Source organism: Denticeps clupeoides, chromosome 17, assembly GCF_900700375.1.
Source record: "Denticeps clupeoides chromosome 17, fDenClu1.1, whole genome shotgun sequence".
Classification (NCBI taxonomy): domain Eukaryota; kingdom Metazoa; phylum Chordata; class Actinopteri; order Clupeiformes; family Denticipitidae; genus Denticeps; species Denticeps clupeoides.
Window position 1 is genome coordinate 9,722,577 of NC_041723.1, and position 22,803 is coordinate 9,745,379.

General features: G+C 39.6%; 1 protein-coding gene across 2 annotated transcripts in view; it reads left to right on the forward strand.

Moving 5' to 3' along the window:
- cdh13 (cadherin 13, H-cadherin (heart)) overlaps window positions 1–22,803 on the forward strand; it is a 299,980-nt gene that overhangs the window by 231,350 nt on the left and 45,827 nt on the right. For both annotated transcript variants that reach the window (XM_028958803.1, XM_028958804.1), the window contains 2 exons: window positions 16,243–16,425; window positions 16,552–16,805. In XM_028958803.1, coding sequence (XP_028814636.1) covers window positions 16,243–16,425; window positions 16,552–16,805 — 437 coding nt within the window. The remainder of the gene's footprint in view (window positions 1–16,242; window positions 16,426–16,551; window positions 16,806–22,803) is intronic.

A 22,803-nucleotide genomic window follows, 5' to 3' on the forward strand; every position in this document is an offset into this window, starting at 1 on the left:
CTCTGCCCCATGATGCATTAGGGTGTCATCGGCCGTCTGCCGGGAGAGCGTTAGAGTTGGAGCAACGCCGGCACTCGGCTTGTGGCCCCAGCTAACGCTCTCATTTTTCTTGCATGTTCCGTTTTAACGCTGGCGGCAGAGAAAATTCACTTAAATGAATCCCGGGCCACTTAAAGTGGATAAGCTGCCCCGGCAGATTCAGCCCTGCCACAACTCATCACCAGCATGTCCACCCTTCACCCTGCAAAAAGTGTGCGTTGTGTTGTGTTGTGTGTCTATGATGAACATATGTTTATGTGTATGTGTATATTCATGTCTGGAGAGAATCTTGCGCTTTGTCTCCTAGCATCAGTTCAGCTCTCGTTACAATCTTCATTGTGAAGCAGTTTTAAAACTTTATGTTACAGCGCACACAAATACACAATTTCCAGACTCTGTCTGAGGTGCTGTTCTTTATACCGCCACACACGCAATAAAGTAAACCCTGATGAGGAAACACAGGAAAAGAAAGGAACACAGAGTTGTGAGGGATTAGTTGTCAGCTCCATTCAGGGGAGAAATGAGGTTTGATGGAGTTTTTTCTCTCCCTTCTTTTTCTGTCCTCATCTCTCATATTGGAAAAGAAGACAGAGGAGATGGTCTTCAGCATGAAGTCTGTCAGAAATGAGGTCATTTAGGTCAGGGTAAAGCCGCGTGTGTCGGAGGGAACATGGTGAGCGTAGTTCTGTTATTACTCTCAGAGGGAAAGGGAAGAGGAACTGAAGAGAAGGACCTGTCTCACACTGGCAACTTCTTCTTTCCACCATTAGTGCGTCAGGAGCCTTGTCAGTATATTGATTAGCATGATGGGTAGGATTCTACAGCAATGAAGACTCTATACAAGTAATCATACCATTAAACAGAACATCAAGTGAGTTACTATTATTCTCATTTTTAGTAGTAGTAGTTGCAGTTGTGAAATTGAAAGCGATTGTTTTTCTCATTGTGACCCTCAGTAGCACCTTGGCTGTTCGAGATTTTAACCCGCAACCCTACAGTTACGAGTCCGCTTCCTTACCCGCTATGCAGCACTTTCACTGCATTGATGCATCTTCAGACACGCATATTGCTAAAGGAAAACAGATGTGAAATATTGAATGGCTGTGAGTGTGGGAATTAGTGTAACGCTAGAGATACTCATACTCGGATGAATGAAGCCAGACATTATGAAGCTTTGAAAATCTTATTAAATTTGTAGGTTCATGCCTCATTTATGTAAAGTCTGGTCCCATTCCCAGTCTGCTCCCATTCCGCTCTCAGCCAAGCCATTAAACATAAAGAATAAGGTTACAGAAGACTTCACTCCTATGTGAGTGCTTCACCAGAATCTTTTGCCCAGAATTGAGCATTTGGCAAATTGTACAAAACATGGCACATGCCTAAGCATCTAAGTGTTTCCATTCTCCTGCCAACAACAAGTAGAGCAGAGTTAAAGTGTTTTGGTGATGGATTCATTCAGAGATGACAATGACATGAAAGTTCCTTCTGGTTTTAAAGTCTCTGATAAGTTTTCTTTCCTTTTTTAAATGAGTATTCTCTTACGCCCAATGTAATAGACTTTGCTTCATCTAGAGCAACAAAAAGTCAAGTGTTCATTGCAGTCTCACTGCTACTTCTATTACTATTATTATAGTCTGCAACCATCCTTTGTTTTGTAAGAACAATGACGGATTCAGACATTGTTTCATTATGTTTTCTTTGACTCCTTTAGTTGTTAACGATGCACTATAGCTCATCAGTTAATTAGACATGCAGAGGCATGGCACAATAAAAGTTGCATGAACACTCATTGCAGAGCATTCCAAATTACATAGAATCAGAGAGAAGAAGAAAGAAAGAAGATTATCATTTTTTCTACATCCCTCCATGTGTTTGTCATGGGCCAGGAATTTTCTACAAGTTTTAACATTTAGAATACATTGCCATTAGATGCTGCGGAACCTTTGGTGGAGCTACGCTGTAGAATAAAAATATATCATCCCGTTTTTATTAGGACAGAAAACAAGGAAAGATGACTCAGAATCCCCTTGACATTTCATTCATTTACCAACGGATATGTGCTCTGATATTGGAAGATTAATCTAACTTCAAATGAGATGCAACAGCAGCTCAGAGTATAAAGTCATAATGTTTGTTATATCTTGGAACAAAGTGAATGCTTTACAAAAGTCAGACTGCATGTTGCAGGATTTCCAAAAGAATAAAGACTGCGTACAGTTTGAAAATGGACTTTTTTTAGTTGGCAACAATCTGAATGTATTATTGCCTCATATGGTATGGATGAACGAATCCATTTAAACTGCATTAGTCTCAGTTAGACTTTTCTGTTTACTCCTCTGCAGCAGCATCGAGGAAATTCCCCATGCTTTAGCCGTCACTTCGTTCTCCTCCCCTCTGAGGCTTGTGCACAGTGTTAGCTGGTCCTGTGAGGCATGAGAACCCCTTCCACTGTAATGATGTCTGGGGCTAGGGGCAGATTACAATGCCTGATGCAGCTAGAGAGTATTCAGATGATGGAAAGTTAGCCTTTGCCACCATTACCCTCCTTATCCTGCACACACTCCCGTCACACCCTGAGGGAGGCAGAGAGTGAGAGAGAGCCTGAAAAAGAAAGAGGTTCCTGCGAGATGTGGACCAGGATTCACACACTTTCTGCTTCCAAGCTAGAGAATGATCGATGATCCACCTTATTGATCCTGTCATTCACAAAGACTGACAGCAAATTTGTGCCCCTGAAACACACCCAAACCCTTCCAACAATGAGGCCACAAAATGCCTCTGTCAAGCTACTAATGTCTTAAGAGCCAACATGTCCTTTGCATAGTGATTTGTAAAATATAAAAACACACAGAATGAGGAATAAAGAAATACAGTTGAAAAAAGGATTTAATACGAAGGGTGTGTCCTGCGCACAGATGGACTGTGGCTGGAATTATATCTGGATCTAGTGCTATTTCTCTCATTATATGTGACCAGGTAAGACCAATCAAATTATGTGTTTATTTATGAACTAGAACAGTTTTGTGATGAAATTCTTTATTTAAACATAAGCGTTTTATATGTGGTTTTGCTGTCGTTACCTAGCCGTAAATGTGGAAAGAAAAAAGCCATTTCCCAATGTGCCCTTAATAAAAAAAACAATGAATGAGATTTTTGATCACTAATCTCACAGAAAGTCGTACAAATGATTTCAAAGTGGAATCCTCAAGCTTTTCCTCTGTGTTACAGTTGGTTTTGTTTCACAGAAACATCAAGCATTCATTTCCTTAAGAAGGGAACAATCAAACATCACTGGAAAAGTGACATTATGCTGGTTGTAATGTGTGTTATGGAGACATTTGACTAAACCACAGGCATTCTTCTAATCACAATGATAAGACATGACTGAATTAAGGTGGAATACAAAAGATTTTATGGACCATCAGATTTTTTCTGATCTAATGAACTTCAGATAGTAACATTTCCTTTCATAATCTGTCCGCAAAGCGTAGAGTATCTCAGTCGGAATATTTGACAGACACTGCCGCTCTCTACAGTCTCTTGAGCATTATTCAGCATGTTGTTGTGTCTTTCAGTGCATGAAGAGCTGCAGTTCAATACTGAGTGGCTCTTTGAAGATACTTCCTGGCTGTAGTGCCAATAGCAAAGTGCAGTGCTCTCAAGGAAGTGCCAAGGGTCCTTTTTACATCTAACCACACAACAAATACTGTGACTACAATCCAATAAATACTTGCCAGCGTACACCCAGGTTTGCTCGTTGCTTTAGGTTGCTGTTTGTGATTAAAATGTAATTGCAGAGCTGAAGCTGCAATAGAAGCTTTAAACTCAAGACACTTCTTCCATAAGAGCACTTGTAGATTATAGGAAATTGTTATTCACTGCTCTGCGATATGTAATCATTGCCCATTAAGTTCTCAAAATGAGATTTTAGCTCCAATTTTTGAGTCAATTTGTTGAATGTGGGTTCTGAATGCAATTTTATATATACATAAGTCCTTGATTTGCAAATACTGAACTACAAAGCTAAATCTGTCTCCAAATTGCTACACTAATTGCATATTAGGTTGTCACTTCGTTACAATTGTAGGGGTAATTTAATTCAATTTGCAAGTAAATTGTTGAACTCCCACGCTTTTCCTGTGGGTTTATTCAGCTTGCAGCTACTTGCACATCCCCACAGGCTTTTAGTCCAATCACGGCGCAGCACTTTAGCACATATAGGCTGTAAAATTTAAGGTCCCATGGTTCAGACTCAGATTTAAAACAAGTGGTAAGAACCATCAGACTGAAAAAATGTTTGTTTTTACTTTGAGTTGATTTTCCCCCATTTTGGATTGTTTAGATTATTTTGCCTGCATCTGTTATTGTGTACATTATAGCAGTGATGCTATTGAATGATGTCAGTCTTACAGTTTTATATTTAAATTATAATTGAATATGAATAAATTGAAAAAATAATTACTCTGATGCCGCAGCACTCCTGGTGTAAAATTATGTCACCTGGTGCTGAGTGTGCACATGTGTTTTTGCGTTTTTTGATTACTTATTGCATGTAAATTTCCCCCGGTCCTCCCTCATGTCTCAGTCGGTCTTTCAATGTAGTTACACTGCTTTTTTTTTTTTTATAGCCACCGTGGCTGGGTATTTCTTCATTTATTTGTTTGTTTGTTTGTTTTAACTCACGTTTTTACTGTCGTAGTGCTCTGGTGCCTGCTCCTTCCTCCATGGCGTGACAATTACTTCCTAAGAAAACAGATTTACACTGCATATTTGAACAAGACTTTATGTGCCTATTTGAGTGGTAGCTATTAATAAAGGTAAAGAGGTGACAATTTACATAAGACAAGAAAAAATATAGTTAATAAATACATTTAAATATGATTAACAATCCATATTTGGCAACATTGAATAGAATTTTGTTTTACTGAGATCCGGTATTGTTGATGTGTCAGTTGTCATTCATACATCTAAAGAGCTCTCAAAGACAATTTGATGACAAGTTTGAATTTAGCAAGGGATTAAATTAAAAGATCTTATTTTTTTAAAAGAAATTATTTTTTTCGTTGTTGAATAACCTTTATGAGTGATGTGGATTCCAAAGTACTCAGGACTGGCTGCGCCAGCAAAATTTGCCTGAGAACAAACAGTTTTGGATAAACAAACCCCAGAACCCTGACCTACCTTGGCAAACCTGTGAGCAATTTTATGGGCTGCGTTTGAATATAATTTTTTTTGGAATGTGCTCTGGACAGAATATTTTTAGTAACAGTGAGAATACTGTTGACTTAGACAAAATATAGATTTTTGAGATAGCAGCATGATATCGTGAAGCATGGTGGTGGAAATTAGATGGTTTTGGGGTGCTTCACTGGTGGACTCAGCATTGCTTATATGAACTATGAATTTTGCTTGAAGGTAGAATGTTCAACAAAATAATGACACAGAATAGATCAAATTGATTAAGCCAGTGTCAAAAAACGGTTTACAATTATTCCAAAAGTCTAAACTAGCTGGATTTTTTTATAATAACAACATATTACTTTTGTTTTGTATTGTTGTTATAATCAGATTTTTCTTTATAGACCATTTTTACCCATTCACTGAAAGCTATGTTTTACTTTATTCATTAATTCATATGTACAACCATATAAAGTACCAACTGCATGAAAAGTGAGTATGGTAAAATGCTACGGCAACCAGCATTTGCTTTGTGTGCTACTGTTTGAAATGCAATAATTAAATTTACATTAGTTCAAGTTCAGCAGTGACGTTGGTGAAGTTTAATCTACAGGCATTATGGAAAACACTTGTTTTAATGAAGCGTTTAAGGACCATGCAGTATGTTGAGAATGTAGATTTACTGGGCATATGGTGCATTTTTTAAATTGTTCTCTCCCTCTCACATACACGTGCACACACACACACACATCTAAGCAGATTTCCTGTCCTTCCAATTAAGATGATTCCTGTGGAAACATCTTGCGATGGAAGAACTTCCATTTGATAACTGCAAGTAAACCCATTATCTTTGAACACCATGTGGGAAATTGTGCGCCTGCATACGCATGCATGCGTTTGTGTGATGCATTAGGGGCACCTGGAGCTCAGCACAGTGTCTTACTGAGAACATGTACATCGATCAGATAACAAACGGCTCCGAGCAACCAGAGGAAACAGAGGAGTATGAATTCAGACTCTTCCCCATTACAGGTGTATATGCAGGCCTCCAAGCATTGTGCTGTATAAACAATATATATTTCAAGTATAATATCTGTAGTTATTGCTTTGTGATTGATGGTCTTATTACGATCAGAAAGTTAAAATGTATCCCAATAAAACATAAGCAGAGTTGGAAGGGTGATTGTCAGGGATCAGTGCAGGGCAGGGAAATCACATGACTTGCAAAAACAGGACAATTTCCTTAAATTCCAAAAAGAACACTGGGGCAGTGGTGGCCTAGCGGTTAAGGAAGCGACCCTGTAATCAGAAGGTTCCCAGTTCGAATCTGCGGTGCCACTGAGGTGCCACTGAGCAAAGCATCATCCCCACACACTGCTCCCCGGGCACCTGTCATGGCCACCCACTGCTCACCAAGGGTGATGGGTTAAAAGCAGAGGACACATTTTGTTGTGTCACTGTGTGCTGTGCTGCAGTGTATCACCAATCACTTCACTTTCAACATGGTAACTTTTCTGATTTACAATCAATGTGAAAGCAAGTTTCAGGTTTCCAGAACAATTGCATTAATCAAAAGTTATTTTTTAAGTTTACATGTTTTTAATTAATTGAGCTTGTCAGGACCACAGGTCAGGGATAGTGACATATTTGTATCATGAGAAATGCAAATGCATTGTATTGAAGTTTTTTAAGCCTTGCTGCATGGGTCTGTTGCCAGTAAAATCTCCAGAGTAGCCTGCAGTGGGATGACAAAATGTGTGATAAGGTGCTATAGCATTTTCCGCTATATAACCAATTATGCGGCAGAATGACTGATTTCAGTTTGCAGAAAATACTTGAGAGTCTGCTAATAATGGACCTGGGCATGGATGCATAACACACACACACATTTTTGGCATGAGAGAAATCCCTCTATGCCCACAGCCTGAACCTTACTGCCTGTGATCAGTAGCTCTGACTCTCTGACCACGTGGGCTGAATGCCAGATCTGAAATCTTCTGCTCTTTAGGAAGAGTGAATCTTTCATGAAGAGTACTCAGCGGTACAGTTAGCACCTGGCTGCTCTCACCCTCACGCAGCCTGTGGAGAACCCTCTGCACCACACTGGTCAGCATGCCTGTCAGTCAATGTATGTAAAAGTTGGCCAGGATCTTCTGTGTCTACGTAGCGTGCATGGTCATGGCCCACTCCACAGAATCTGTGAAGGGTGGTAGTAGCCTAGTGGGTAACACACTCACCTATGAACCAGAAGACCCAGGTTCAAATCCCACTAACTACCATTGTGTCCCTGAGCAAGACACTTAACCCTAAGTTGCTCCAGGGGGACTGTCCCTTGTAACTACTAATTGTAAGTCGCTCTGGATAAGGGTGTCTGATAAATGCCGTAAATGTAAATGTAAGTTATGTTTCTTGTTTTGGGATGCAAAGAGCTAGAGAGTCCAATCACACAGCTTTATCTACTGAAGTCAAGGCATGTGCATTCTAGCTGTTTGATTCAAAACTGTAAGATCCTTTTTGCCCTGGTGTCCAGGGCATAGAATTGTGAATGTTTTCTGGGTCTTGTTTACAGCATTTATCTCATTTTCCTGGCACCGACAGCCAAACTAAGATTATCAGTGGGAGGAAGGCTGACTGGACCATGGGACTAATATGATATTTGCAGCATTAGAACTGATGGTGTATGATAGTAGCTACATTTTTTTTTGGTTTTTTGTTTTTTTTGTGAACAGCATAACCTGTAGTGAGGAAGAAAAATAGAGATGACAGTGAGATTGAAATCGTGCCACTGTCACTCTCCCCCTGAATAAAACTCTTAACCCTGCATTGCTCCAGAAAATTTGAACATGTGACCAAATAAATGAATGTAAGACTGATTGAAAGGATTTGGAAATGGTAGAAAACAATTTGCTGCTATGCTGTGAGCTGTGTGTGTTAAATGACAATGGATCAGGTAATGCTGTTGACAGTATATACACCTATAAATGGAACAGGGCTGAGGTAACTCAAGGAGGTGCTGAGGGATTGCATTGGTGTTGCACTGCTCTATTATGATACATCTTAAATACACATTATAATAACATTTTTATCTTGCATTTTATTTCATGTTTAATTACATTTTCAAGTCTGTGAAACACATTGTGTTGTCACTGGATACGAAATGTGATCAACAAATCATTTCGCAGAAAACAATCTGAATGTTATCCACAAAAATAGAGGCAGTCTCACTATTGAACTCACTAGTGTGTGTGTGTGTGTGTGTGTGTTCAGCGTTGTGTGCAAGTTTCCGGCAATAGAACATCGCGCATCCACGAGTTGTCTGCCTTGTGCCCTGAGGGACTGGGGCTGTTATCTGACTCAGACCGAATCGTCCACCTGAACGCTTCGCTGCAGCAAAGGATTAATCCAACCCAGCCAGTGATCTGGGGACGAATGGGTGTCCCTTTTAACACCTAGATTACACTTTCCCATTTCTGTGAGCGTGAGTGTGTTGTGTTTTTTTTTTTTATCCCATCTAGAACCACAAAGCTCAGATAAACTGTTGTGTGCGCCTACCTGTGTCTGTCTGGAGTCGTTTCTTGGCCTGTATAATCTGCAACAAAATAACTGGATTGCTTGATGACATACAGGCCAAGTCGTGCAACCATATTGAAGCCTCCAGGGTGATTCTCTGCATTCTTTATTTCCATGCCCACATATGTATTAAGGCTTTCCACTGAGAATGTTTTCAGCAGTTATTTGTCAGTAAAGATGCCTGTCTGAACTGATCCCCGTAAGCTTAAGATAATTAGGTCCACTCTCCTGCCATTCAAACGCAGAGAATACTTTCTGTATGTTCTAGCTCCTGTTTTATCTTGAGTGTATTAAGTCAAGAAATCTTTCAAATGCATTGCAAATATTGTCTGAAGTGGTGTGGTTGAAATTCTGCCGTCTGGGGAGCTGCAATAAAGGAAGTCAACTGAATTGATTATCCAAGTTTATTTTACCGCGCACATGGGGACCCACAAGAGAACTTCCCCCCCCGCTTGATTACAGTTCACAAGCATTTATACATCTGGGGTATACAAGGTCAAAAAGCAAGCTCACACCACTTTGGACAGTGCCGCCCATCAACGTCACAGAACCTTTCTTTTATCAGTTTATGTCTAGTTTTTGCGTCAAACTTTTGCAAGGTCAGACCTAAGATACACAGTTGTCTTCTGACTGTTCCATGACCAAAGATGAAACACGTGGAGTGTTCGGCCTGCTCAATTTTGTGGAGTGTCTGGGCCTACTAAATTTTCCTTCCACAGTGACTCTTATTAAGAGCTATTTTGACAGTGTCCATGCCATTATCTCAAACATACGAAGAGAAATTTTGTCTTTTAGAGTAAATAAAAATCCATTTTGGGTTATTTTCCATGAGAACATGAAATGAAATATGAGAATATGGCAAATAAATAAAATAGTCATTGACAACTAATCTGACAACTAGTCCGAAGTGTTTTTTTTTTTTGTGCTTCTTTAAATAATGTAACTATGATAATTCCAAAGTAATTTTCTAATAATCAGTTAACCTCAGTCAGATATCAGAGAGAGTTGCACCCCACTGTGTGTCACCCTGTCCTCATTAATACACCTGAATAGCAGAAAGTAGGAGTAAATGCTGTGCAATGTACACAGGCCCACCACATCTTTGCTTTGCACACTTTATAATTAGCAATCATAAAAAAAAATCATGTTTTATTCTCTTAATCAATACAGCTTTCCCCCCTGTCATTAGACCAGGTGCTGTGACATTTTACAAGCCCCTGCCGACCAGATCTTTACAGTATTAACTGGCCTGTGGTGCTCTGATAATTGTGCCCTGCAGGGCTGGTGCATGTCAGAGCGAACCATTAGCCGTCATTGTGTAACTTTCTCTTTGATGGATTAAATGCTGCATATACTTTGTTTATTCAATTTTGGGTTGACTTATGTGCACATTTGTTAGTTTGGACTGAGGTGTGTTTACCAGGCTGACTAGATCACTCCTCTGAACCCACCAAAGTCACTCCCCTAAATATCATGTCATACTCAATCCTAGTTAGGAAGCACTGGTCTCAGCACCATAGGTACAGTTTTATAGTTACATGGAGTTATTATGAGTAAATTGGCACCAGAATGTGTAGAAAGAGACAAAAGAAGATAGGAAGAATGAGAGAGATAGAAGAGGGGAAGAGGAATACAAAAAAAGGGTTGTAACATTTGATGACAGTCCTGGTTTAGGAAGAGGCGGCCACAATTAGTAGACAGTAGTGACCTTTCACTTTTAATATTCATTTGTTCTCAATAATTTTTCAAGTATCTTTAACTCCACATTTCAGGCCACACAAAAGTAATTCAGTGTTAATGACTGTCTGGTGTGTTTTGAGGGGAACAAGTAAAAGTACACAGAAATTTCTGAAGGTATGTGAACCAGGCTCTTGAATATACATCTACATAATAATACAACAACAACAACACAACATTTATTTCTTATATAGCCCAAAATCACATACAGTATGTCTCAATGGGCTTTGACAAGCTCTCCAGTTGACACCCCCCACACTTGACCCCACTCTGTATTCTGTACATACAAGGTGCTGTAAGGATTGTTGTTCTGAGTAAACGGAGCTTTCTCTTCTCTTCAGTTTCATCTGAATGTGAAATATTTGTTCTGGAGCACTAAGCAAATTTATATAAATGGTAAAATGAAAATAAATCTGTATATTTGGGGAGGGGGGGTTGATGCAGTGTTAGCCCAGCCTGCTGTGTAATCTTTGTTACTATAGGAACACCCAGCAGAATAGACGCTGATGATTGAGCTCTGTCCTTAGAGGAATGTGTTCCAGGATTGAGCACATGGAAAGCAGTGATATAAAGAAGCTCCTGACAGCTAACCGAGAGGCAGACTTTGCGGCTGGAGCAGCAGAAAGACTCGCTGCACTAAAGAAGATAAGGACCTGGGTTCACATCTGTTTCTGTCTGTATGTGTGTGTGTAGGTGTGTGTATGTGTGTGTGTTTCCCCTTTTCTATTATCACACTTTCACAGGTGAGCATGAACACTGCTCCCATTTCAAAAATGAATTCCGCGCAGCCATAGGTCACTGAGGCGGCATGAGACACAGGGTTCCAGGGCTGAATAGAAAGTACGAAAATTGATTATTTGTAGTTTGTTGATTATAGTTATAGCCAAATCTGAGTATATGTGTGTTTCTGTACTATTACACCATTTTGTTTTCTAATGTTTAAAATTCACAACATAGTTCACAATCAAAGAAATAAGTCTGGCTTGAGAAGTATGACTGTTGCCACACCTGTATGTACAGCCTGCAAAACAGTTCCAGCTGTGTGATTCATATAATTCAGTTCACAAGATGAAATCATGTGGACATGTCCATTCTGTTTTCCGCAGACTCGGGGAAATATACAAGTGAAAAACGAATGTCTGTGCAGGGATGTGTAATTGTGTGAACTTTTGATTCTGCTCTGCTTCTTATTTATTTCAATATGCCACTTAGTAGAAACTTGCAACAGGGCGTGCAGAAATATGAATCAGAAATGATTGAATATAATTTCATGTTTTTCTTGAACTGTGCACAAAGGACACAGGTTAGTGACTTACATGCCACTGTTTGGATGGCACTTTTACATAAGTAGCAGCACTGCTTTAAAGCATCTGGAGGGTCAGGAAGTATTACTTCACACCATTACTGAGAAATTGAGGGAGGACAAGCATGACTCAGAAAGAAAGGGACTTTGGAATTTTAAAAGCTCTTCATCAATTCATCATCACTTAACACACACACACACACACACACCTCTTTATTCACAGTCTGATTCATTTATAAGGGCATTCAGTAATAAGAAGGCAGATGCAGCCACTTCACCTTGAATGTTTTGTTTTATTTTATTTCAATGAATACACTTCAACCACACAAGAAGAACAGTAAGAAATCACAGGCTGTGTGGATTTAGTAATATTTTATTGCTCTATATACTTGTTGCACCCTGGAATTTTGATTGGCTGTCACCGATGGCTGGACATGGCGAGAAAGAACAACGCATACACGCGATGTCAGGAGAAAGCAAATTTATGACATGGCGCACATGACTGGGAAAACATCACCAAACAACGACCCAACGGCAAACAGAAACAAACAGGGAAGCTTCATACAGGCAGACACAGGTGAAAACAATCAGGAAACCTAGTAACTCAGGACGAATCTCCAGAAACTCCCCGGATCTGGAGTTACCCCTGAGATGAAAGGAGCCGCGACTCGCCGGGAGGACGCCGCCAGCTTCCTTGTCCCTGGCCAGCCTTGGCTTTTTTTTCCTCAGGGTCCCGACCCCTGCCTCTCAGTCCCATGCCTGGTGGTGTTGAAGGTGGGAAGCGGACATTAAGCGGGGCGAGCTTAATGTCATGATCCGGGATCTGGACTGGAGTTTCACTGTTGTCCTCTGTAATGTTCCCTAATCGTTTTCACCTGTTTAAGTGTATAAAGCTGCCCTTTTCGTTTCTGTTCGCCGTTGGGTCTTTGATGTGTTACATGTTCTCCCCTGTCCTGTTCTGCACCATTAAACCCCTGTATCGTGATGTCGTGTGATTGCATCCTTCTTCCTTGTCCAGTTTCGTCATCATCTCTGTTCACCTGCCTCGTCATGCCACCATGGGTGTGACAACCCCTTCCAGACCAGATCCTGACATTGGCAGACATAAATCCTCAGAATCTCTTTACTTTCCATACTATTCTGCATTTTTACAAAGTTTTTTATTGTGAAAGTGAAGGTCAATGTGATACACAGCACAGCACCTCAGTGTCCTCTGCTTTTAACCCATCACCCTTGGTGAGCAGTGGGCAGCCATGACAGGTGCCCAGGGTGCAGCGTGTGTGGACGGTACTTTGCTCAGTGGCATCTCAGTGGCACCTTGGTGGATCAGGATTCGAACCAGCAACCTTTTGCTTACAGAGCCACTTCCTTAATCGCTAGGCCACCAGTGCCCCTGCTAGACTCCTAAGTTGTTGCTAGACTATGTTAACTGTGATGAACACTGAAGTTGGCTACAACCACAGTAGTTTGTTAGAAACCTTTGTTAGTAACCTTTGTATTAGTTCAAGTTTTATTTGCAGCTTTATTTGTCATGTATGCAAATGGTGTAGACAGAAGCACATTGAAATGTTTTGTGTAAGGTATGAATCAGAAGATCACAAAAGTCGCAGGTTCAAATCTCACTTACTACTTTGTGTCCCTGAGCAAGACACTTAACCCTGAGTTTCTGAAACTAATTATTGTAAGTACCTATTTACTAAAGTAAGTAAGTGCACAGTTCAAATGAGTGTTATTTGAGGTTCAGGGTAGGTCATTCATGTTGCTTCATTCACCATTCATTGGAATATGTGTGGTGTTCTGTGCTGTAGGTGATTAAGGAGAAACAGACAAACTCTTGCAGCGCTGGCATTTATCAAGAATAATCACTGGGTAGATTACTGGGTATAAAAAGTGGGTATATGGCTAACCATTATTTCTATAATGACTCATAAGAACAGAGTGGAAGTCTTAAAATAAATTTTCACCAAAAAATCATGAGTACCAATATAACTCAAACTTAAAATGAAAACTTAATGTTTGGATTTTTGAATAACTACCTCATATTCTGTTAATGAGCTCCATTAAGTATTGCTGTTCATTATAATAGTATTTTTGCAGAAAGTATAATGTCTACTGGGCCTGGACAGTTCTTTTCTTTTACTCACCAGCAGACAACTCTGGTAATGGGCTTTTTAAAACAGACTCAAGAAAGACACCAGGCCCCCTTGAGCTGAGTTACTTTTCCTATGTTTGGTCTGGAAATTGCCCCAGATGATCAACCTGTGGCTGTTATCGTCACTAGAAATGCCTCACACCATTTATTGTCCCTGAATTCTGCTCTGGTGGTTTAGTGCCAGGGTTTACAGAGGGGTGACTTGAACCCCTTCAGCAGACTGCCTGAGCCATATTTTTCAGATGAAGGACCAAATCAGAAAGCCAAAGCTCCCCTAGGGCAGACTACTTGACATGCAAGTTTGTATCCCCTCTGCTGGAAATTATGGCCACTGTGTTATTTGGAAGGAAGACATGAGTGCAGGATGGTATCCTGTGCCAGCATACAGCCATTCCCGCTTGTTATCTCTATGGTCTATGGACTAGTAACTATGCCCCAGTATGCATTGTATTGTTTAGTAATATTGTGCTTTATGTTTTTGTTGTCCATGGAAATACTCAGTGGTAATTGTCTTCCCCAGGGACACATTGGTAGTAAGTGTTTGAACCTGTGACTTTGTGGACATCTGGTACATAGACCTTCTAGGTTACTACCACCTTACATTTACAATATTTGTATGCAAAATTTGTATACATACAGTCACAAAGTATCATATAGTATATGGTGTATATAAAGTACTGTATACTGTATACAATGCATATATTAATAGATAATGTAATTATCAATGTGTATAGTGTGATGTCTGTATAGAAATAATATGTTTTAGGCCAAAACCATACAGAGCAATAGAGAGTGTGAAGACTTTATTTAATTGTTCCTCTCTGCTTCTGCTATCAATAGATTGTGCGTTGGTCTCCTACAGTCATGGCCAAATGTTTTGAGAACGACTCAAATACTGATTTTCTGCTTGAGTGTTTTTAGATCTTTTTGTCAGTTGTTTCAGTTGTATTGAAGTAAACTTACAAGCATTTTTAGGCTTTTATTGGTAATTACATTAAGATTATGCAAAGAGTAAATATTTGCAGAGTTGGCCCTTTGTCATCCTCACTGATGTTAACTCATTCCTTCATAATCAGTGCTTAGGGTTTGTAAGAATTTGTGGGTTTTTGTTTGTCCCTCGCTTCTTGAGGATTGACCTCAAGTTCTCAATTGAATTATGGTCTGGAGAGTTTCCTGACCATGGACCCAAAATGTCAATGTTTTTTCCCCGAACCACTTAGTTATTACCATCATGCTAGAAAAGGCATTGTTCTTCACCAAACAGTTCTTGGATATTTGGGAGAAGTTGCTGTTGGTGGGTGTTTTGGTACCGTTCTTTATTCAAGGCTGTGTTCTTAGGCAAATTTCTGAGTGAGCCCACTCCCTTGGATGAGAAGCTTCCCCACACATGAATGGTCTCAGGGTGCTTTACTGTTATCACGAGACAGAGAAAAGAGAAGAGAGAGATTTTTCCAGATGCCCCAAACAATCGGAAACAATCAGCAGTTCAATCCTTGTACTTTTTGCAGAATATCAGTCTGTCCTTGAGGTTTTTCGTGGCAAAGAGGGACTTTGCATTTCATCACTCTTCGAAACATTCTGGAGTATTCTGCAAATTGTCATATTAAACATGAAAGCAGCAAACCTTGTGAAAACCAGTATTTGTGTCATTCTCAAAACTTTTGGCCACGGTCATTGGCTCATTGTATTGTAGGAATTCCTTGTGTGTGCTATGTTCTTGACCAATAAATCTGATTCAGGTTCTGCTTCTGTTTTCTGCTTCTGATCAGGTAATTGTTTCAATTAAGGGGATGAATGGATGCATATCCACACACAACATATTTTTAATAGGGTCCAGTGAACTAATGGTTTCTCTTGAAGAGCAGACAAACTAGTAAAGCGCCTTGGTTTATTGTTGCTTAGTCTCATCAGCTGGGTGAATGACTTTCATATTTTACTGTGCATTTCACCCCAGGGTCGGACAGTATTTACTTGTTCTGCTCACTGTCACGTTCATTCTCAAGGTCCCTGTCATCAGTCATGGCCGTTCTATTTAACGCCAGTGTGGCCTTGTGCCATTACATTAAATTGCCCTCTGTGGAAGTAGAGGCTCAGCTTCAGAAAATGATTTGTAGTACTTGGGAGCTTTTTGTACATTTAAGTGAAAGAACGACTCCTTTTCTTCACAGATTGGTGGTTCAAGCCTTACAGAACCGTGAAATAGAAAGTGTTTCTTCAACCGGCCACACTAGCCACTTTCCCTGTGCTTCCTGTGCCTCTGCAGTTCAAAGCCACAGTGGACGAGGGCTCAATAGGTGTGGTGGTGAATCTCACAATTGACGACAGGGACGATCCGGCCACTGGCGCCTGGAGGGCTGTCTACTCCATCATCAGCGGAGACCCCAACCACAGCTTCGAGATCAACACCAACCCTGACAACAATGAGGGAATGCTGACTGTCATAAAGGTGTGGTTTTAGTTTGAAAGCAGTGGTGAATGGTTAAAAAGCTCACACTATATTACATAAACACTATCTTAATGTTATGTCTATTCTATGCATGTTTTAACTGCAATCATTCCTCCTCTCTCTTAGCCTCTGGACTATGAAAGCACGGATTTAAATACTCTGCTAATTCGGGTGGAGAATGAAGACCCTCTGGTTCCTGAAGTAGCCTATGGCCCCAGCTCTACCGCCACGGTCCAGGTCACAGTACTGGATGTCAACGAGGGTCCCATTTTCTACCCAGACCCAATGAGGGTGACCAAAAGAGAGAACTTGCCAGTGGGAAGCTTTGTGGGCATGCTCAACGCCACTGATCCGGACAATCGTCAAGTACAGAGCATCAGGTAGGGCTTGGATAGCTTTTCATTTGTGAAAAATCATTAGTTTTTGGAAGTGGTGAGGGGAGAAGCAGACTCTTGTGACAAAAAATGGTCAGACGCTAGAGATACTTTTCAGTTGTATTCAGTCTGATGATGAGATGGACTTGTATAGCAGTATAGCAGTTCACAGATGCTTGTATAGCAGTATGTTGGTTGAGTTCCAGTGAGGATGTGGAACACAGTATATTTTTGCAGGTTGGTGGGTGTGTGTCAAAGGCCTTGAGCCTAATCAGGAATACATAGTTATAAAGCATTTATAATTCTGGAACCTATGTGGTGAAACTGTGACTTTATAGGGTGAATGCAAATTAAATTGATCACCAGAATTGACCACTTCATTGCCCTGGATAAGAGCGTCTGCCAAACGTCTTAAATGTAAATGTAAATGAAATGGATGCATGTAGGGAAATTTGTATACCACATTGCTTAAATTGTGAAATTCAGTAGGGAAGCAACTAAAAAACATTTGTAATATGAAGCCTGACTTATGTAACATGATGGTAGCACAAAATAGAATCCAGGTGAGGGTTTGACAAGTCATGTCTGTGAATAGAAATCTGAGGGAGGAAAACAGCTTGACATTCGCACCTTCTGAACGACTCTCAGCTTCAAAGTTCAATAACTTTGCACATGGATTCTATGCCCAGTTAGTTTCACTTTGAATTTGATGTGTGGGTTGCCGTGACAAAAAAGCATAAAAGATGTTGGGGAGGGGGAAGAAAGAGAGAAATCATAACTGCAGACAAGCATGACAGTGTGTCTCTTCATTCGCAGACATCTCCCCATCTGTTTTACCTCTCATCCCGCTGATAGAATTGAAAGATTTTGCGGTTGAAGCAGAGCATATGCACGTCCGGCATCTTCCTGCGGCAGAGCCCAAATGGTCGAAACTTTGGTGGTTTTAGTGGCCGTGACAAGGGAATCTTTGTTTTTCTGAGCTGTAAGGGTCATTAAGTTTACAGCGCATTAAAAGTCAAATTGTTCCTTCTAAAGGTCAGTTTGTTTTACTGATGATGGCTGCAAATGCTAACAGCAACAATGACATAAAACTTCCACTGTGTCGAACCACCAAATTTTATATACATTTTACAAAAAAAATACAATCTTATTTTTAATATAGGTTGGATGTTGGTAGTAAAATGAATGTAATAAGTCTTATTAACTCTTTCACACAGACAAGCAATGATGGAAAGTATCAGTATATCAATTGATCAGCTATGTACGATTATTTAAATTACAAACGTACTTCTTGTATGGCCAAAAATCACAGTATGTCTCAATGGGCTTTAGTCTGATATTGACTTAACGGGATAATACCAAAAGTGAACTTTTAAATAAAAAAATAAAGCAATATACTGTGTCAAGTGTGTTATACTTTGTAGTCAGGCAGTTCCATCTAGTGGTGCATTATTTTTGTATCAATGTATCAATAATCACTGATTTCATTTCCTGGTCTAAACCCATTTAGATCTTCATAAATGTGTCTTTATCTTCATAAATGGTTTAGATTCGGAAAGAGAAATCAGACCCATCACAGCTTAACATGGTCTTTTGAATTATGCATCATACTGAAGTATTTATTTGATCACTAAGAGCTACCAATGATCTTTGAATTATAAAGAGATATATACGCAACAGCATTTTACGCAACAGCAAATATACGCAACAGCATTTTTGAGCAGTAAAAACTGCTTTTTGACTCTTTTTTTGAGTCATTCCCATTCCCAGGCAGCAGTCATCACCAGAAAACAGAGATACTCGGATTGTTATATCATGGATTTTAAAACTTCTTCATCCCTCCATTTCTTCCTCCACTCACCTCCTCGTTATCCTGCACTGATGTTTGATTTGTTTAGATGCTCTTCTGCTTCATCTTCATTCATCTGTCCCTCTCATTTCTCACATCTCATTTGGCTTTGACTGGATTCTCAGCATTTTTCATTCATTCTTCAGTGTCATCATCTGGATTCTTTCTGGCTCTTTATCGCTTCTCACAAGTTGCTCTAATCAAATTATTGATCTGTTGCATTGGTTTTTGCCTTAATTGAAGATTAAATGCATTTTTGTGTGTTTTGGGTTATGATTATATCTCTTATGTGCTCCCTCTGTATCGTGGTGTTGTCTGTCACCATTGTCATCATCTCCTCCAGGAGTCAGCCTCAATGCTCAGGACTATTTCTTTTCTTTCTCTCTCTCTCGCTCTCTCACTCCTGTGTTTCTCTCTTTCTCTATCTGACTCTCTTACCTCTTTTGATCTCCTATAGCTGGTGAAAAGGTCTTTGAAGTGCTGTAGCTTCCACCTGGGGCAAGAGAGGATGACAAAAGAGAGAGAGGGATGTACAGATGGGCAGAAGGGATAGGGAGAATGAAATTAGGACACAAAAGGGGTGACTGGTGGAGGTTTGTGTGTGTATGTGGGTGTGGATATGGGTGTGTTTGTGTACAAATTTGTACCTTGAAAAGGTCACCTTATTGAGTGTGTGCTTGTGTTTCATCTTAAATGCTTTACTTTCTGTATTATACGATATATTGTTTCTCACTGTGCATTAAACTCATTTACCAAAAAAAGTGTTTGTGTGTGTGTGTGTGTGTGTGTGTGTGTGTGTGTGTGTGTGTGTATTTATACTATTCTGTGCATGGTAGAGCTTAGTCTGAAAGAAATCAATTCAGCCATTTCAGACGTCCTCACCAGATGCTTTCAGAATATTTTCCTTTTATCTCTTATTCACACCTGAGATATCGACTTTCAACTTCTATTTCATAAAACAACACCACCAAAACATTTCTTCTCTTTTTATTTTTCCTGTTTGTCCAACCAAGGACAAACAGCCCATACAAATCCCATCCACTCTTCCTTCTGTTTACTCATTAGTACGCAGACTATTCTACAGAACACTAATTCCAAGGGGCTTGTAATTAAAAGTGTTGATAACTGAGCACCATTATGGTTGGAAAGCAAAAAGAATTGAGCAGTGGACCTGGTGTGGCATGCAGTTCCAAGTTCTTAAGTGCAGCAAATAAGTATGCTGATGGTCTGGAAAAAATAATCCCTGTGTGAACCTCTGTTGTGTGGTTTTTAGATTTTTTTTTGTGTTTGTTTCAATTTTCTTCTCTCTCTGATTAATTAAGAGGATATGTAAATTATTCTTATTCATGAAGTGCTGAATAATAAAATAAAATATTAATACATCAGCAAAAATTCATTTCATAAATAATGCACACAGTTCTATAAAATGTATTTTTAACTTGATGGCTTGATGAGAATTGTATAATTCTCATAATTGTCAACTTTTCCCCCTCTGCATTAATAACACTGCACCCTATTCATAGAACCTCTTTACATCATTCCCGGAATTAATTTGTAATTCAGCTGGTAGTTTGTTGGCCTCCATCTCTGTCGGTGGACCTGTTGTTCCTTGTGGTCAAGTTGTTGAAACTCCACACAGGGCATTTGCTTCAGTCCTGGTGCCTACACTCTTTGATGGAACGAGGAGTTTCACAGGTTGTGATGGAGCTCCAGACACGGCTATTAATTGCACCGAGTCCGAGACACGCACTTTGTTGTCACATGGCCACATTATATATTCAATTTCCTGTCAGTCCCGCGATGAGCTCTGCTATTTCTGTACAATCCAGTTCCATCCATAATAGCATGTGAGTTTTGTTAGATAGTTATGAGGAGAGGGTGGGTAGAGTTGATGTTATTGTTTTTTTTTTTTTTTTTTGTGCTTGCAGAAGAAAAAGTAAGGTTGCATCAGACATGGCCTGAGGGAGATGATAAATATACCAGAGGGGCTTAATGCACAGCAGAAGATCTATGGACGGATGGCCAAACGTTTATTTATTTATTTGTTTGTTTGTTTAAGTTTAAGTCATTTTTAAACTGGTGAAAAACTAAAAATTGTTCCAATAGTTCCATCACTTCCTTAAGATACGAGGTGCAAACAGTTCAAGGACTGCCCTGGGGAACTGCCCATAACTTCAAGGCCTCCCTTTGTTTGCATTTGTGACACTTGTTGTAGTGCTGAATGGACAACGGCAACGACACCACAGATTTTTGGTCATACATTCTTTATATACAAAACTGGTTTTGTTTGTTGAAATGGCACCAAACTGATTCCAAATCCTCTACAGACACTGCTCATGTTGTAAATGACACTGGTATGTTAATTGATGGGATATCTACATAAATGTAGTGGGGAAGTAGTCTTGAGTGGAAAGCTAATGCTTACTAAAGTCTAATACTAAGCTTATCTGAATATAAGAAATTGTCCTTGTACTGACCTTCTTCAGACAAGTTGAGTTTCTGGTGCGCAGAGAACAGTAGTGTAAAAGTAGACATGGTGTGTAGCTTTTTACTCTTATATGGAAGATTGCAAGAACATTTTAACAATTCAGAGTTGTTGTTTACAAGCTGTCATATGGATTCTTTAAAAATGACCAGTAACACTACACTTATGATTCCCTCAAAACCAAAAACGCTTCTAAAAGCTTGTCAGATATGTTTTTGTATAAGGTCGTATTTTTGTATTTTCTTCATTTTTTGATACTGTGACCTGCCACATACAGCCCTTGCATGATTACACTTGACAGCAGAGCAGCTTAGTCTGAACATGATTATAGAGTTATCTTGTTCATGAATGCATGGACTTGGCAGCCTGAGACCATCACAACAGATTAAAAAAAAATAAAATAGCATGCATGAAACATTCCAAAATATGAATTGTGAAAGCTTGGATTTTATGAGGATCTGAAAAATGTATGTAGTCCTTGATCTCAAACAAAAATACAAAGTACAGTAAACAGGGGCTCAGGTTCAGAGCTCTTTATTGTCATGAAAACAACGAAACATCGTGGCATCTTCTAAAGAATCTCTTAAAAATGCTGTTGTACAGCATTTCCCTTGCTGATATAACAGCAGCAATTTCATGCCACACAGGAGCAATACAGCTATGAGAGGTTGAGAGAAATGGCTAATTTTACAAGGGAAGCTATTAGGAGGCCAAAGTGGGATTCGCTTGAGCACCAGGGCACCCCCTGCTCTTTTCAAAAGGCGTCAAGTTATCTTCACAACTACACTTTTTGGAAGCGTGGAAACATAACAACCTACCCGAGGTACTCTGGAAGGAGAATGTTTTTAATTTACAAAGATTATATGTTAAAATGTCCTAATGTTGATGTCGTGTAATGCTTGTATTTTGTGTAATTTTTTATCTTGCTTGTAATCCTTTCTTGTCTTCTGGTCTTTTGGATTATTGCAGCCTAGGTTTTTATAGCAGATGTCATTTTAGAAAGTAGATCCTTAGATTCATTTAGCCTTCACCAACTCTGATAGCGTTATTGGGACAAACTTGTAGCATCACAGTCATTAAGTGCTATATAGCAGAGCAATGTTTTAGACTTTTTTTCCATCGGGCATGTGATAGTGTTCCGCCTTCTTTAATTATTGCTTAATGTGGGTGATCAATTCAAATGTTTAAATTGCTTCATTTCTGTAATTTACTAATTTCACGCCATCTTTGTTTATATTAGCTTGATTAAATCAAGCAGACTCATTACCACACCGTAAACGAGCATGCTTGGCTTGGAAAGACAGATTCAAGTGTTTATATTGCTTTTGCGTGCAGGTCATTAGAGCTAAACCAGTTTAAAAGATTTGACCATTTAAAGATGTGAAGATATGCCATTATATCTCCAAACTCTCTCTATTTTGTCTTAATGAGCATGTTACCGGGGCCTTTAGTTGTTATGCAACAGGATAAGTCTTTTTTTTTCTCTCCCAAAGAGAACATGCAGATATGCATGAAACCTCTGGAATTTGCCAGTGAACAGACATTCCCTTCAGTGCAGTTTCATGTAAGTTCCTGGATTCTGCCATGTCTGTATTCATTATAAATAGCCATAGAAATTCTCTCACATATTGGCCACAGGCATTAAACTTTCACTCGCATACGCTTTCCGT